The sequence below is a fragment of the Cryptomeria japonica genome, chromosome 2, assembly GCF_030272615.1.
Source record: "Cryptomeria japonica chromosome 2, Sugi_1.0, whole genome shotgun sequence".
NCBI lineage: Eukaryota > Viridiplantae > Streptophyta > Pinopsida > Cupressales > Cupressaceae > Cryptomeria > Cryptomeria japonica.
In genome coordinates this window covers 48,533,623-48,551,310 of record NC_081406.1, presented here as the reverse complement: position 1 = coordinate 48,551,310, position 17,688 = coordinate 48,533,623, and the positions used below count along the sequence as shown (strand labels likewise).

At 36.6% G+C, this 17,688-nt stretch overlaps 1 protein-coding gene across 2 annotated transcripts in view; it reads right to left on the bottom strand.

The window, feature by feature from the left end:
• LOC131046202 (histone acetyltransferase of the MYST family 1) overlaps positions 1–17,688 on the bottom strand; it is a 167,767-nt gene that overhangs the window by 20,566 nt on the left and 129,513 nt on the right. For both annotated transcript variants that reach the window (XM_057979881.2, XM_057979880.2), the window contains exons 12-13: positions 10,904–10,978; positions 10,735–10,805 (exon numbers count right to left, since the gene is read on the bottom strand). In XM_057979881.2, the coding sequence (XP_057835864.1) occupies positions 10,735–10,805; positions 10,904–10,978 (146 nt within the window). The remainder of the gene's footprint in view (positions 1–10,734; positions 10,806–10,903; positions 10,979–17,688) is intronic.

Here is a 17,688-nt window from a genome sequence, read left to right as displayed (position 1 = left end):
ATTTGTGTCAGCATTTTGATATGATAGATTTGGGACTTCTCCATTATTGTCTCGGTGTAGAGGTTTGGCAGACTGATAGCCACATATTCATTTCTCAGTCAAAGTATGCCAAGAGCCTACTAGATAAGTTTCGAATGCAAGATTGTAAACTTGCATCTACACCTTTGGAGATAGGGCTCAAATTATTAGCCAAATCAGATTCACCTGTAGTGGACGAGTCTTCATTTAGGCAACTAGTGGGCAACCTCATCTATCTCACCGCCACTAGACTTGACATCAGTTATATTGTGAGCTATATTTCTCGCTTCATGTCAGCCCCAAAAGTTGAACATTGGGTTGCAGCGAAGCATGTGCTTAGATATGTGAAGGGCACTCCTGATTTTGGCATTCTGTACAACAGAAGCAAAGATCCTAGGCTGGTTGGTTTTACAGACTCAGATTGGGCAGGTTGTGTTGATGACAGAAAGTCAACTTCTGGGTATGTTTTCAGCTTGGCTACAGGTGCAGCCACATGGACCAGCAAGAAGCAACGGGCAATAGCTCTTTCCTCGACCGAAGCAGAGTATCGAGCAACTGTTAAGGCAGCATGTGAGGCAATGTGGCTACGTAGGATGCTTGCAGACATGCAAATGTCTCAACCAGGACCTACTCCCTTGTTTTGTGATAATCAAGGGGTTCTAAAATTAGCCAAAAATCCAGTCTTCCATGAGCGGACAAAGCATGTGGAGCTTCATTGTCATTTCATCCGCCAGCATGTTGAAGATGGATCAGTGATATTGCAATACATTCCTACAGATCAGACTGCAGATATCCTCACCAAGTAATGTATTCAACAATACACGAGCGTATATATAGAGATTACAAGATGACGTTCTAAATTAAGAACAAGTCGTTTAAAGTGAACTACTAAAAAGCTAAACGCTAAATAAAGCTTAAAAGCTAATTAACTAAAAAGAAAAAGCTAAATGCTAAATAAAGCTTAAAAGCTAATTAACTAAAAAGCTAAATGACCATTAAACAAGGAACTAAATATAGGTGACTAAAACATAATTAAATATTCTAATACCCTCCCTTAATGGTCATTATATCTACTAACTACCCTACAGAAGACATTGCAGGTCTTTTGATCACAAATGAAAAGAACACTCTGCTGTGGTGGAGACCCTCGCTGGATCTGAAAAGTGTTAATGACCAAGAATACCAAAAGCCATCCAAGCTAATGTAGCCTTCACACGCGAATTAGAGATCTGGCACACGAATTACTGAAGCCTGAAACAATGATTTTGAGGAAAAAATCAGCAAACCCTTTTGCAAAAGAGTACCAACTCCAAAACTGACTGCAAGATACCACTGTTACAGATGTTCGCCCTGGCAGGTGCGACCCAAACAGACTGCAACAAAGCACGATTTTTGAAGAAAAAACCATCAAATCTTGAAATGGGAATCCTTGAAAAGAGAATTTACGATTTTGAGGAGAAAATCGAAAAACCAAGAAATTTGAGGTTACAAATCATCGTTTTTGTGGAAAAAAAAGGGTAAAACACAGATAACTAAAATCTTACGCGAATATCGCGAATTGCAGATGAATTTTTTTTAAGGGAATATTATAAACCCTGCGAACAATTTTTGAGAAAAAAAATCGTGAAAACCCTCCCATGATTTTTTGTGGAAAAAATCCGAAAACCTACAGACAATTTTTCAGGAAAAAATCGTGAAAACCCTGGGACTTGTAAGACGAGGTCTGGCCTAAATCAATCTGATCAAGAAAACGATATTCAAATATCGTGAACATGCACTGTTTCCAGGTGTTGTGGCAGCTGTTGAACTTCTATCTGTGTTCCAACATGATGTTGGTCAAAGATGCCATCACAGAAACTGAGGTTGAACGTGGTCAACCTAGTGAAGGCACGAGACAAAAGAATCTGATTCAAAAATCAGAATAGGAGCAGCTGCACAAAAAATATGAAACCTTGGAGGAGAATTCTGGCACAAATTTCGAGGTTTGGAAGAAACCCAAAAATTAAAATTTTCTGCAAACTTAAAACCTGAAAATTTTCCTGAAAATAATCAGAAAAAAATAATTTGCAGAAAATAAAAAAATACCTCTGAAAATAGAAAAATATTGATGATTTTTTTTCTAAAAAAAACGCAAAAAAAAAAGGGCAGAAACCCTCAAAAAGCCTTCTAAAAAGAAAAATCGGTTTTTTATAGAAAAACAATAAAAAAAAAATCTGGAAAATATTCCAGAAAGAAGGCCATGAAGTTTTATTAAAAAATTCGCCAAACTTTAAAGAATCCCATCGACCCACTCTGATACCATGAAAAATAAATTGAATGAATGATTCAATAATCGGATGATTACATTGAACGATATACACACGTATATATAGAGGTTACAAGACGATGTTCTATAATTAGAACATAACATTAAAGTAAAAGATTAAAGAGCTAAAAGCTAAATTAAGCTTAAAAACTAACTAAAAAGAAAAAGCTAAATGCTAAATAAAGCTTAAAAGCTAATTAATTAAAAAGAAAAAGCTAAATGCTAAATGACCATTAAACAAGGAACTAAATATAGGTGACTAAAATATAATTAAATATTCTAATAGAAAGGACCCTGCTTGGATATTTCATGAGGATTTTCCAGAGCAAAAAAAGGGTTAGACAAATTGTTTTTTTTTGCAAAACAATATTCTATGGAGGCATATATACTGCTGGTGTGCGTGGGCATGATGCCGACCCATGCACATAAGCAACCACTGAGGCCATATGCGAGTGCTATGTAATGATTGAAGAAATTGAAAAGAAAAAGAAGCAAAAGGAGGATCTTGCGGCCATTGGAAGAGGGGCAGCTTTAGGGACACCTTTAGGTTGTGTTGGAGGGCCTTCTTCCTTAGCTCCACATTGTCCCACTCACTTTGCTACTGCTGGTGCTTTCGCTTTTGCTTCTGCAAGTGCCACTTCTCATGTTCCTAGCATTGCCATTGGTAGTGGGAGTGTTAGCATTGGACCTAGAATTCGTAAATCTAGGTTGGATACCTTCTTTGCACCTCGCACTACTCCTAGGTCCCAACAGTCGCTTAAGAGCATGGGTTGGAACAAGGAGGTCCATGATGCCGCTAAAATGGCAGTTGGAAGGTTTTGGGTCTACGATAGTGTTCCATTCTTCATAGCCAGGTGAATGTTTTATGTTTGATTATTCGTTTTATTTTTTGTCGTACATAGTACATAGTACATAGTTCATTACTACATACTTATCTCATTTAAATTATTTGTGACAGGCCTCCTTATTGGCAAGAAATGGTTGATGCCCTTACCATATGTGGGGCGGGGTTCAAAGCCCCTTCTGAGTCTGATTTGAGGGGAACCATTTTGACTGAATTGGTGAATGATGTGAAGAAGGAATTGGCTGATCAACGCCAAGTATGGAGCAATAAAGGTTGCACCATCATGACTGATGGTTCGACGGATAGGAGAAATAGAACTCTCCTTAATTTTCTTGTTTCTTCCGTAGGTGATTGATTAATTTTACTTTCATTTAGTCATTAATTTTTTATTTTTCATTTAATGATTTATTGAATGATCATTGATCTTGCTTTACTTTTTTATTTCAGGTGGCACCATTTTCATCAAGTCCATTGATGCCTCCGCCCATTGCAAGAATGCCACCTACCTATGTGAGCAGATAGAGGAGGTGATTGATGAGGTGGGTGAGGAGAACGTGGTACAGGTGGTGACCGACAATGCAGCAAATTATGTTGCTGTAGGTAAATTTTTGATTACAAACTAATTTTGTTTGCAAATTAATTACTATTTTGTAACTTCATTAATTACAATGCAACAAATTATATTGCTCTAGGTAGACTATTGATGGAGAGGCACCTATCTATAGTTTGGACTCCATTGACCTCATATTGGAGGATATTGGAAAACTCCCATGGGCGAAGAGATGTGTAGAAAGGGCGAGAAAAGTGTGCAAATTTGTATATAATCATTCATGGGTATTGGCTCTTATGAGACAATACACAGAGCAGAAGGAGTTAGCTCGTCTAGGAATCACAAGATTTGCCACAAACTTCAATCACATTGCAGTCCATGATTTGCTGTAAGTCGGCCTTGAGACGTATGATTGTTGGTGAGGAGTGGTCTTCCTCATCCTATGCTGCCACCCCTGCAAGGAAAGATATGGGAGACTGCATTTTTGATGAGAGAGACTTTTGGATCCCTTGTGATGAGATAGTGAAGGTAAATTTTTTATAAATTCTACAATTTAACTTTTTGTTTTATAACCTATTCATCATATTCTCTTATTTGCTCATTTTTCTAGATTACACAATATTTTCAATTTTGCAGTTTGTTAAGCCCTTGGTAGTTTTGTTGCGAGTTGCGGATGGATAAAAGACCGCAATGGGCTACATATATGAGGGCATGGATAGGGCGAAGGAGGGCATCAAATTCGTCTATGAAGGAGATGAGAGCAAGTATGGTCCCATTTGGGAGATCATTGATAGGAGAAGGCATCATCAGCTTCATAGGCCCATCCATGCAGCAGCCTATTATTTGAATCCGACATTCCATTTTATCCCTACTTTCAAGGCTGACGTGGAGGTCCTTAATGGGCTATACTTGATCATGGAGAAGATGGCACCTGTTGGTACTACTCAAACAGAGCTTATTCGAGAATTACAGTTGTTCTCAAATGCACAAGGGGAGACCTTCTCACATCCTATCGCCAAAGAAAGTAGGACAACTATGATGCTAGGGAAAAATAAGTTGTAAGGCTTAATTTTAGTTTTATTGTATATTGTTAAATGAGTTTATGAGTGACTGATCTTATTTATTTTTCTCATTTCAAACTCATAAAATTGGTGGAGCTTTTTTGGCCCAATGACACCAAATCTTCAGAAGTTGGCCATTCGCATCTTGAGCCAACCATGCAACGCATCTAGTTGTGAGCACAATTGGAGTATGTTTGAGCACATACACTCCAAGAGGCGCAATAGATTATCCATGGAGAAGATGAATTATCTTGTCTTTGTTCACTACAACCTCCGCCTGAGAATGAGAAAGTATGCATTAGCTGACATCTCTCCTATCATTCTAGATGAGGTTGATCTTGATGCAGAGTGGGCCACTGAGACAGATCCTGTGGCTGTCTTTAGTGATGATGACATTGATTGGATCAACCAGGTAGATATAGAGGCTGAAGCTGTAGCCATGGCAGAGGAGGAGCGGAGAGCAAGAGCAAAGACAGGAGATTCAGAGGCAAATAGTGACACAGATGTTCCTGATGTTGGTGAGCATGGCATGGTGTCACGGGGAGCAACTATGGCTGCCGAATCATCTAGGACTTACCTTAGATGCCTTCATGGGGGTCGGGGCTGGAGGGTCCACGCTCCTCTGAGCCATAGGCTTGTAGTTGTATTTACCTTTGGTATTTGTATGGAGCATTTGATGATGATCATACGATGACATGGATTTTTTATTCCATCAGTTTTCTAATATTGTATACATTTGACAATATTTATATATCTTCCTTCAGCTACAATTTGGGTTTATGCTTATGTGATTGATGTATACTTGTGTATGTAATCAAATGAGCCGAGTTTGATATTGTTATTGTGTCTTTAAGGTGTATTCAATAAAGGGTGCATGAAACAAGTTTTAAATCTTTAAAAATCTCTAAATTTCTTGAGTTTTTCACTTTCCTGAGTCCAGCCGAGTTTGACTTCGAGTCTTGAGTCCGAGTCCGAGACTGGGTTGGCCTTGCCAAGTCCGAGTCCCGTTTCTTTGCTCAATACACCATAGTTCATTAATTTCTTTGTTGGTTTCTTTCTTTGCCTTCAATTCTTTCATCATTCAAAGCATGTTCCTCTGGAGTGCTTGTACCATTCTCGATTCATTGTCACTGTTGTCATTCAATCTTCCATCTTCCTCTAATTTTCTTTTACTGCAAAGGGCATTTTATCTTCAATTATTATGTCCATTGCCTGATTTTAGGCTTCAAAATAGGAAGAGGGCGGTACTACATTAATTTTTTTCTTAATGTTGGAAGTAAACCTTCAACGAACCATCACTTTTTTAGACCATTAGTTTATTATGTTTCCAATTTTACTAGCAATCTTTAAGTTTACGGTTAAAAGATAATAGATTTTTGTGCTTATCATCATGATCCAATTTAAGCTACTATTTCATTATCATCATGAACCAATTTAAACTCTTCTTCAAAGGCCTTGTTTAATCTCTCCCATGTATTTATCGAGGCTTCATCAATTTTCGTGTACCAACCAATTGCTAAACCTTGCATGGTGGCTAAAACAGATTGTAGCCAAATTGCTTTCTCATCTTACCCACCTGTTGTCTTTTTTACAAGTCTTACAATGCCTAATGGGATCCTTCAATCCATTGCTTGTAAACTAGAGCAACTTTTGCTTTTCTCCACTAGGGCTTGTCATGGTTTTATTCTAATGCAAACCTATCAAATGAAATCTACTTGCTCGAGAGTTCTGATTCAAATGTTTCAGTGCTTCTCTGCACTCTCGACTACGTAGCTATCCTCAGTTCTTCCCCCATCTTCACCCTCCATGCACTTGTTTCACCTTCAAATTTTCTTGTATACACCCTTGGCTCAATTTCTCCTCCAATTGACAAAATTTCAACACCGCAAAGGCTACTCTCATACAATTCTATGGAGTGTGCCTTCGTCACCCAATTTCTCTAATCTACAAAAACTTATCTTGACTTTTCAACTTGGCTATGTTCTCAGGAAGGGCTCCAACTTGGGAATTGTTCGATTGTATTTTCCTCATGTGTTTCTCATAATCTTCTGCTTCATTCCCTTTGCTTGATGATCTTTAAAGATAGTCTAATCTCCTGGTCTTGACCACCTTGTGGCCTCTTCTTGCCCTAATTGGGATCTTAGGGCATGAATCGCTCAAATCTGACCTGATTTCTTTTAGCAACAACGCCGGCAAATTGCTCTACCTAATAAAATAAATACATGAATCAACAACAAAGCTAACAATGCATACAAGATACGATACTAAAATATATCTTTATTCGCACATGAAATTATTACAAAAGAAGACGAGATGGTCAGCTAGGTATTGTAGTTGCTCCAACTAGATCAAACTACTTTCCTTGACGATCCACAATCTATTTAAAGGACCCAACGGTTGCTAAGGGGAACACAACCGTCAATCGATGCTTATAAATACCCAACACTAACATCTACCCGAATCCAACTAACACTTAATATGAACAATTATTACATAGTTGGATAACCGATATTATCAAAACATAAGATTAGAAATTATACACTAACTACACCTAAACCCATCAATTTCTTTAGTCACTTCTTCGGAGTCGAACTTTCGCACATCCTTCTACCCTATACTCATTCCAATATTCCATAAAACTCCACTACCCAATAACTTCATATGTGCATCGCATTAGAGTTTAAAGTTAGGATTTCCCTCCAAAATTGTATTTGGTATGAGTCGATCATGCCTTTCATGCCCTAATCACAAATATATGTAAGGGCATTCAATTTTCATTGTAAAGGGTTAGGTTTTTTGCATGTATAGTTTTATGGCATCTTCTACAAACAAATAATTTCTATGGGCAGTAATTTTGCAATGGTTTATGCTTGTCTCTTTCTTTGTCATTTCGAAAGACAATTGCTCAATTTAATTGTTCTAATCTTGTCTTCTACAAGAGATACATTGACGATGCTTTGCATATTTGCACTACAAACGAACTTCAGTGCTTGATTTTTTTAAGCAATATCCGACTTTCTATCTAGCGATTAGGATTACTCCTTCAATTTCTTCTAATTCAATGAACCTTCTTGATATCACCTTCTTCAAAGGGGATCATTTTCGAGCTTGTGGAGTCCTTGATACCAAGTACTTTAAGAAACCTCTTCATGCCTACCAGTACATTGTCTTTTACACATGGCATCATCCTCCTCACCAAAAAAATCCTTTTGGCTTCACCAATCTTAGGAGACAGTTCTATTCCAAATTACGTCCTTGTGAATATCTGAAGAGGTTCCTAATTTCCTATTTCAAAAAAGTTTCTCGGAATGATAAGTTAGTGCTTCTCAACCATCTCCATGATGTTATTTCAAAGAGTAAAGGGCCCACCCTTGTTCTTAAGCTTGACTACTACCCTTTTGCTAGAGATTCAAACTTGGGGGCCTCCCTAAGCCCCATACTTCATTGGCTCTACCAAGAAGTCCCCACACTGTAGCATATCCCATTCCCGAGAATTTGTTAGTACAATCCAAGGAAATTAGGATCTTTTCTCCTTCAAAAAAGATTCCTCTGTCGGCCATAGCTTCTTGATCCCTTGGGCATTTTTCTTACCTACTTTTTGGGTTATTCGGGTTTTTTCCCAGATTTTACGGCTTTTAGGTTCCCCACTTTTTATATTTTTTATAATGTTATTTAATATTTTTATAATTTTAAAGAACTTTTTAAAAAAGTTTATAATTATGTTTAAATATTATTTAATATTATTCAAATTTTATTTATAATATTATTTAAATATTTCTTAAATATAATATATTATTTAAATTTTATTTAATTTTTAAGTGATGGCCCCTTTTATTTAAGTAATCGCCCCCCTTAAGCAGGTTGTACCTTAATAGGTGTGACTTGCTTAAGAGGGCCGCAACCCTCCCTTAAAAGTTGTGACCCCTCTTTAAGGGGTAAAGGTGGGATATTTATATGCCCACCCTTGACACATTTTTTCCTAAAACATTAAGGACTTCTTTTGTAAATCCAATTGACGAGGGGTTAAGCCCCAAAACTAATTTTGGATCCTCTTCAAAATCTGATGTAATATTATTTGTAAAAATAATTTGTGGCTTTTCAAGGAATAATATTGTGGTATTTTTTCATGGAATTTCTCATGTATTTACCAGGAATATCTCTATAATTCATCCTTCCTTCCTTTCTGTTCAAATTCTCATTTTCTTGTGCAGCAACTTTGTAAATTTTTATAACACTAAATTTCCAGATATTTCATGATGTCCTCCGAAAATGAGATTGTTAGGTGTTCACTACGGAAAACGCTTCACCTTTTTTTGGCCTTGCATCCAATCAAGAAGGTACTAACACTAGCTTGGACAGAAAGTGATGTTAGGTTGCGTGTGATCGTCAAATGGTTTTTCAAGAAGAGTCTACCCATGAGGCTCCTCCTTCCCCTCCTCTTGAAGTCAACAAACATTTTCGTTTTTTGGCAAAAAATATGTAGAAGGATATGGTTTGAATTTATCAACATTTCTCTTCATCAACAAAAAGAATTTGTGGAAATTTTGTTGAGGTTCACAACACATTTCTTAATAAGCTTGGAAAGACGAATTTTGATGCCATTACTTTCAAGAGCATGGAGAGCCTAAACTATGGCTGAGGACAATGTCACTGCCGCACTGCTGAACATGTAGATGCTCAAGCCAAAATTCCCACTAAGGAAATTGCTACTTTGTTGCGTGAAACCCATGGAAACTTCTCTTCTTCTTGCAATATTTCTCAATTAGTCTCTATGTTTCAACAATTTATGGAGACATCATCTTAACACCAAGAAGCCCTAGAGGCTTGCTTAGAGACTCTTCTTTCCAGGCAATTGGTTGCTCCTGATGTTCCTATCTCTCCTGTTGCTCCTCCTGAGACTTCTCCAAATAAGAGCACTCGCAAGTATCGTGATCAAATTCATTCTTTGGTCAATGAAGCTTTCTCTGAATACGAAAGCCTATGTCTCAATGTCAAACACTCCAAGGAGTACCTCAATAAACTTGAAGCTTTAAAGCTTCTTGCACTCTTCCTAAGAATCTGCAAGTCAAACCTCTGAAGATTTTCATCAAGGACCTTGAAGGTAAGTCTTTACTTTCTTGAAAGTTGGAATCTATGTCAGCTGATGCAAAAAGGTTTTTTCTTGGTGCCTATATTGAGGCTATTTCAAAAGCCTCATCCAATCATGAAGATAAGATCTCCAAGGCTATTGAGGACTTTGATTCTTCTCTTAAATCCACATGGGAAGCCCTTAAGAACGTTCCTCTTTTAGGTCTTTATATTGTTTCTTCTAAAGAATGGTACTATGAAGGCTTAAAAGAATTCATGGCTCTCTGCAATCAGTTTCTAATTGATCATGCTATAAAGAAAGTAGCTAAAGAACTAGCCGAATCCACTAGGTAGGAATCCAGGGATGCTGCAATGGTCGAAGTTGATCAGCTTCTTCTTGATCCCACCATTGCAGAAATAATCAATGAAAAGCAAAACCAGAGATATTAATTTATTCTGGCACTTATGTTCTACTCTTTTTGTTTTGCAGGTTCATGTTGGTGAGTTGTTTAAGATCTTTTATCTCTTGACTTCTTACAAATGGTTATCCGTGGGATCCATTGTGGCAAGCCTTCCGATGAGAGAGGAAGCTAGGGTGCTTGAATGTTGTCAGGTTTGCTGTCCTGTTACTAATTATATGTCGTACTGGATAGTCGTGTCCCCATCTATGCAACCTTTTTAATTATTTTATTGTGGTTTACCAATTTTTCATTCATCTGCCATCAATACATATGCATCATTATATTTGACTCTATTCTCTTCTTTTATACACGCTACATGTGTGTACTTCTATTTTTGTGTCTATATTTTCCTGTGTAGGTAGTAGATAAGTGTATCACCCAATGACCCACACAAAAAACACCAACAGAGAGGCAGTACAGACACTGACCTGATCAAATTCAATGGCTGCAGAGTGTTGATAATGTCATCACTGCGGATGGCGGTCATGGAACTTAGATCCTGGAAAAGAAAGCTTTTCATTACCAATTTTTTTTAATGGACTTGCTAAACATTTGCAGAAGCAGAAGAAGCTTTAAAACGTTAAATGAAGTATTCACCTTAATTGATAAATTCCCCCCGTGACCACGGAGAACTTCCAAAAGGGCTTGTGTCCAATAACTTTTGAAGCTCACCTGTAAAACACAATGAAGTTTCTATCCAATCAGGAAGGGTATATGATAAAACAGTTTCTATCGACAATGGGAATCAAAATATCTTTCTAAGGGAAGATATCCAAAGAGAATAATGGTTCCCCAGCAATGTTCCAATGTCAAAACACAAAAGGCCGGTGTATACCAAAGCCTGCAAGTTCTTTCTCATTTCTTTCCTGGTTTAAGTGTAGCCAAAAGCCTCTTACACTTCCTAGAAGGGATGATAATCCTCCATCGGAAATGCATGTTTTCAATAACTTAAGATCACTCAATACAATGTGTGCTAGAAATAACCAGGTGTCAATTTACAACAAGCATGATTCATTAATATTAACATATGAAATATTAGTACACAAACATTGGAACGAAATTTTCACTTAATAAATCATCACAGGCAAAAATAGAGTTATCTAAGAACCAAGCAGGTAAGCCTAAGCCTTTTAAACAAATAATAGAGCACTTGGATATTCCTACTAGCTTTTCACTTAGAGTCTAATCTCTATGAAAGACATCAAAATAGCAACATTTTCTACTATGAAGTATAAACTAATGTTTTATAGAATATGGACATATTCCCAGATTAAATCAATTATGACTCTGAAAGCTAATCTAGAATATGGAAGCACCTGAAATGAACTCAAATATTCTAAGTGTCCCTGTAAATCTTCAGTTCTCATTTACGGAACATATATTGCATGTTCCTCTATAAAATTTATGTTGCCCAATCAGGTACGGTGGGTTCAATATGTTGCTACAGTAGATTTTTATTTAATTTTTTTGCCATGGGTCAGGGGCCGGGGGATTGGGTACATTCTGGAGACATACTTACAAAAAATGAATATAATATATAGATTATATATTCATATAGACTATTTATATAATCATATCTATTATTTAATAATATGGTATATATTATGCTAGATTTAATTTTGTTATTTTAATTTAGTCACAGGAATAAAATATTAAAAATAAATTTAAAATTATTTAATATTTAAATAATAAATATACTCTTTAATACATTTATTAAATTAATTTAGGAAAATTACATATATTCATATTCAATAATATTTTAATTTAATAGGTATATTTATATATATATAATTATATTTAAGAATCTAATAATATTGTTGTCGGGAATAATCATTATGTTATGTTGTCGTCGGTAATTGTGGGTTATGACAGTCAGTTAGTCTTCCCGAAGGGCAGTTGGACATAATGCAGAAAGTAAATGCACAAAACATAATGGGAATATATTAAAGAACCAGTCCGTGTATTAATTCAACAGTCCATGTACATCAAGTGCTTATAACATCACACCAAGATACGACCATCATGCTGCTACTTTGAAGGAAAGGTATGCAATATATAATACCCGAAGGGGTGCAACCAACCGTCGCGTCCAACTGCCCTTCAGGAAGACTAACTGACTGCCGTAACGCACAATTACCGACGACAACATAACATAATGATTATTCCCGACAACAAATATTGAATATAATATTTACTCATACTATTTTATAAGTATAAAAATAATAATGTAATCAATACTATAAATGATAATATTAAATAATAAATAATTTTTTTAATAAATGATAATATATTAATAGTCTGTGTGTTGAATCTGAATGCAAATTTAAATTTTGATAATTTATCTTTTTCACAAATTTTAATTATTAACAGCTAAGTCGAGCCATTGATTTATAATTGTTTATAAATTACTTATTAAAAACAAAGTTGAGCCAAAGGGGCTTCATCCTGTAATGTGATGGTTAAGTAAATTGCATTGTTAATGGTGCAACCAAGTTTCAAATCCCTTCTTGGCTCACACAGCGTTCATGCTGGTTGTGGGCTATCATTATGGACGTGTTGTCGGAGGCAAAAGACATATGGTGGACGTGTTGTCGGAGGAGAAAGTGTTGGAGGACATGCTAGTGGTGGAGGAGAGGGAAGAGGAGAAATGGGCGGCCATGCGTTAATGCCAAGGATGAGGCCCCCCATTTGTGGCCTCACCTGGAGCTAAGGCCAGGCTAAAAATCCTAGTGCTTTCACCGATTAAAAAAATAAGTTGAGCTAGAGATCATTTAATTTTAGAGATATTATACAACTTTTGAAAAAAATGTATTTTAAGAAGGATATTTAAAATCTTCTAAATATATTTCTTTAAAGACAAATATGCCAATAAGATTGACAAGGCAAAGAAAAATAATGCTCATTATCAAACAAAGGTTGGATATGTTGAACTACTCGGCAATGAATGAATGAATGTTTTTAATAACATCCACAAGGCCAAACAGCCTTTGGGACCAATGGATAGCTGGACAAATAAATAAGCACAAAGAACCCACAACTAGAAAAGCCTAATGACACGATGTCTACTTAATTTATTTTTCCTTTTGTATCTTGGATTTTCTACTATGCAACATGATTAGGAAATTTGCAACTTTTGTTTCTTTTTCCTCTTCAAATAGGATACTCAGGGTGCTCATGTTTAGTGTCTCAATGTAATTGATCTGAATATCCTTGTAAGCGGAACACTCAATGATGTAATGCCATTACATCACCACATCTTGAGTGCAATAGCAACACCTTCTATTCACCCACTCTTCTTTAGGTATCATCCATCTTTCGGTTTCACATTTAAGTTGATGCCAACTAGTTCTTAGCTGAGCCATTAACATTTTTCCTTTCCATTTTATTTTTGCTCCTATGTAGTTCTTTTGTGTATGGTCATGTGGAATTCAAATATTTCATATAATATGCTCTTTTCCTCCCAAGTTGTCTTGTCCACATCCTAACTTTGAATTTTTCTTGCATGTACTTTTTTATTTCCCCTTTGTTATTTGGGAACTCTTTTATTTTGATACCCAACTTATTCATTCACTTCTCAATTTGTTTCATTCACATGCTCTTCCTTTTGTCTAATTTCTCTTCTACTGCCATTTTGGGCCAATGATGCAGCTCCATGTTCTCTAATATTCATAGATAACTTAGCAACTAGATCATAGTTGACACCTCAACAAGAAAGGCCCTAGCCTAAGCCAAGACAATCTCATATGGAAAAATGATTTTATCTTGAGGCTATGTGTGATTAAATGTTTTTGTAATCTCTCTATCAATCTCCACTTTCTTATTGATGCATTGCTACCCTAGACTTCACACCCATATACTACCACTCAAACCACTAGCAGCCCAAAAAGAGTTTTCTTAGTTTTCTAGTCCCATAATTCAATTCTTCAACAACTATTTTGTAACGAGTATAAGGCTTTCCATCCCCCTAGTATCCTTTTTGCTCTGCATGATTCCCAATTGTGTTTATTATGAAAATTGAGGTCAACATACGTCGATTATTGACCACTTGCAAGGGGCTACCTTTGAAAACAAATTCCTTGTGAACCTTCTTTCTCCACAAGGTAAAGATCACGACTTTAGTTTTGCTAGTGTTCACTTTCATCCCCACCCCTTCGAAATTGCGTTTATTATGAAAATTGAGGCCAACGTACTTTGATTATTGATCACTTGCAAGGGGCTACCTTCGAAAACAAATTCCTTGTGAACCTTCTTTCTCCACAAGGTAAAGATCGCGACTTTAGTTTTGCTAGTGTTCACCTTCATCCCCACCCCTTCGAAAAATAAATCTAGAGCTTTCAAGTGTTCCCTCCAATGATGCATTGTTTTTGCCATTAAACTAAGATCATTTGCATACAGAAGAAACATTATTACACAACTAGTCAAGTGAACCTCACCCCCCCCCCCCCCCCCCCCGCTTCTCCCCCCCATACCACCAAACTTGCTATCCATTCCTCTAATTTCTCAATGTACATCCCAAATAATGTAGGAGATAATGGGCAACCCTGCTTGACCCCAATGTCACTTTAGAAACATTCTAATAATCATTGCCTGGTTTGAATTTTGGCCCAAACTTGATCGTATGTACAACAGCTCTATATTGTTCTTGTATTCTCAATTCTTTCATTCTACTCCACAATTTGCTTCTAGGTACCATGTCAAAAGATTTCTTGAAGTCAACGAAGTAGTAGAAGACATCTCCTCTCTATTTCTCCCAAACCTTCTCAATCAAGTGTCTGAGTCTAATGAAATACTCAATGCTAGAATGTCTTGGCCTAAAACCCGCTTGCGCTTTCCCCTCTATCTTTCCTTTTCAGCCCAAATATTGATTTGTCTTTCTGTCATGCTCCCAAAAAGTTTACCAAAAAGCGGATTGTTCATTATAGTAGAATTGCTTGAAGGGTTGTTGATGTGTAACTTTTGGGCAAAGAGATGACAACACTAGTAGTCCAATTTGTTGGAAACTCGTTATGAACGGTCCCATTAAATCTTCTTTTGATGGGTGGTGTGAGGATTTCCAAGCCCCATTTTAAATATTCTGCTTGTAAACCATTTATGTTTCATGCTTTACCCACTACAAGCTTTTTAATTCCTTCTTTACTGTCTTTTGAAGAGGAGTTTAGTCCTTGAATTTTTTATCGAGTGAATGTCTTAATCTTTCCCTCTCTCATACATATGCTTTGCATACTCTACCCATTGAAAATTTGTGATATTGTTTGTTTATTTGTATTTTCTAGTTCCAATTCTTTCCAAAACCCTCTTGGGTTGTGCCTCCCAAATGAAATCAACTCTTTCCTTCTTGTTTGCATATAATCACCTTTTTTCGATCTTACTAGCTTTGTATATTCCCTGTTATTACTCCATATTTTGGCCATTTTCTTTGTTGCTTAACAATCTTCATCGTACCACAGGTTTGCAGGAGAGCTATTATTGTTCCCTAAGACCTTTTGCATGAATTGATAGCTTTCTAGATTATTGTGGTCAACTTGATGTTGCTTCTTGTTTTATTGTTTATATTGACCATCCCATTGGCTCCCACTTCATGCAATTGCTTTTAATTAAAGCATTGTTCACAAAGTTTCTTGCTTTTCATGCATCAAAAGGATTGCACCTTGAGTAGCCTCTATTTTCATTTTCTTGTATCTTCTCTTAGTGCTGATTATCTTTTTTCATACTAATCTTACATATATTGGATTGTGATCTGACTTCATTTCTATGGGGCAATCCTTCACCTCTACACCTATTAATCCTATAATAAGTTTCTTTGAGCTGATAACATAATCCATCACACTTTGTCCATTGTAAGTGTGGCACGTAATGTTCCCTAAGCTTGGCCAAGCTTTTAAACTATTGCATATAATCAGATCATACAAGCTGCAAACTCCCAGCAATTCTTACCCATACTGCGTGATAGCTCTTTTTTTCATCTTGCGAGACTCTTCCCGACTTTTAAATTTTTAATTCTCTTCCTCCTACCATAAAGGGTTGTCTCTTATTCCCTCTTCATTACTAAGGCAAAGAGCCTAGTTATTTCAGTTCTAGCATTAAAGTCTCCAATTAAGATACTCCTAAGTGGTTGTATGCTGATAGGTCCTTTTTCCACGCTGCATGTGGATCCTCTTTGTCTAGTTTCTACTTATTAAATTTTGAGCCATGAGAAGCAAAGTAACATGCTGCAAGATAAATTATGAATTCTCTAACCTCTATTTTTATCCATATGTACTGCTTATTTGGGTATTCCTTCTCAACTTATATGATTCTTTCCCAAGAAACTCTTACTAAAATTGTTACCCCCCCATGGCCCTTTCTGCTTTAGGTTAGTTGATTCCATACTGATATCTTCGTGTAACCCTCAAAGTTCAGAACCTTACATCCCTCATGCCCATGCATTTCAATGAGGACAATAATGTCCTTCCCCTTTGCTATTGGGCCCACGCCAGGATCTCTCCTCCAAGGGTAACATCTACAATTCCAACTTACAATTGAGAGGTGTTTCTTGGGGGACCCTGCCTTCCTATTTATCATGTACTTTTTAATTGCTGACTTGGGCTTTCCCTCAATACATCCATGCTTCATTACCTGCATTTCTTGTCACCACAAATTTATCCCATTCCTTTCTTCTCTCTTCTAATTGTAATGGGGTTAAATCTTCATCTATGTAAAATTGTGAGTGTTTTGAGTAAACCTTTCGTAATTATTCTAGCTTGATGGATGTGCCCTATCTTCTCCAACTTGTCTACTAAAAATTCTTTTAATACCTTGTCAGTATGCTCACCTTCCCCGAGGCCTTTCAGTCCTTTTATTATTATATTTGCTGCCCTATCGTGTAGGTGTCATTCTTCCTCCATTTGCAGTTTAATCTGCTTCTCTATCAGTTCTTTTTAACTCTTTGTTGGCCCCTTTGTCACTTGTGACCATGATCTTGCCTCTTCTATTCGATTCTTTAGCTTAGTTCCTTGCTCTCTATGTTTGCTATTGCTGATTGAAATTCTTGTAAATGTGAAATGTCTCCTTCCTTTGCTGCCTTACGAATATTTCCATTTTTAATCTATTTTAGTTCCTTCTTCATGGATGAGATTTCTTGCTGACCTGTTTTCAAATTGACATGTAGTTTAACTATTTCCTCTTTAAAGAGCTTGTTTTCTTGCGTAAATTTACAATTGATATCCATGATCTCTTGCCATTTGTTGTAGTTCATCCATTTCGATAACACTAATCCTTCAAGTCTCCTCTTTAGACCCATTAACTCATTTACATGCAAAACTGAAGACCAAGTTAATGGTGTTGAATTAGGGCTATATTGGTTACGTATGCCTTTGCCCTTGACCTCTACCTTTGTTGCCACC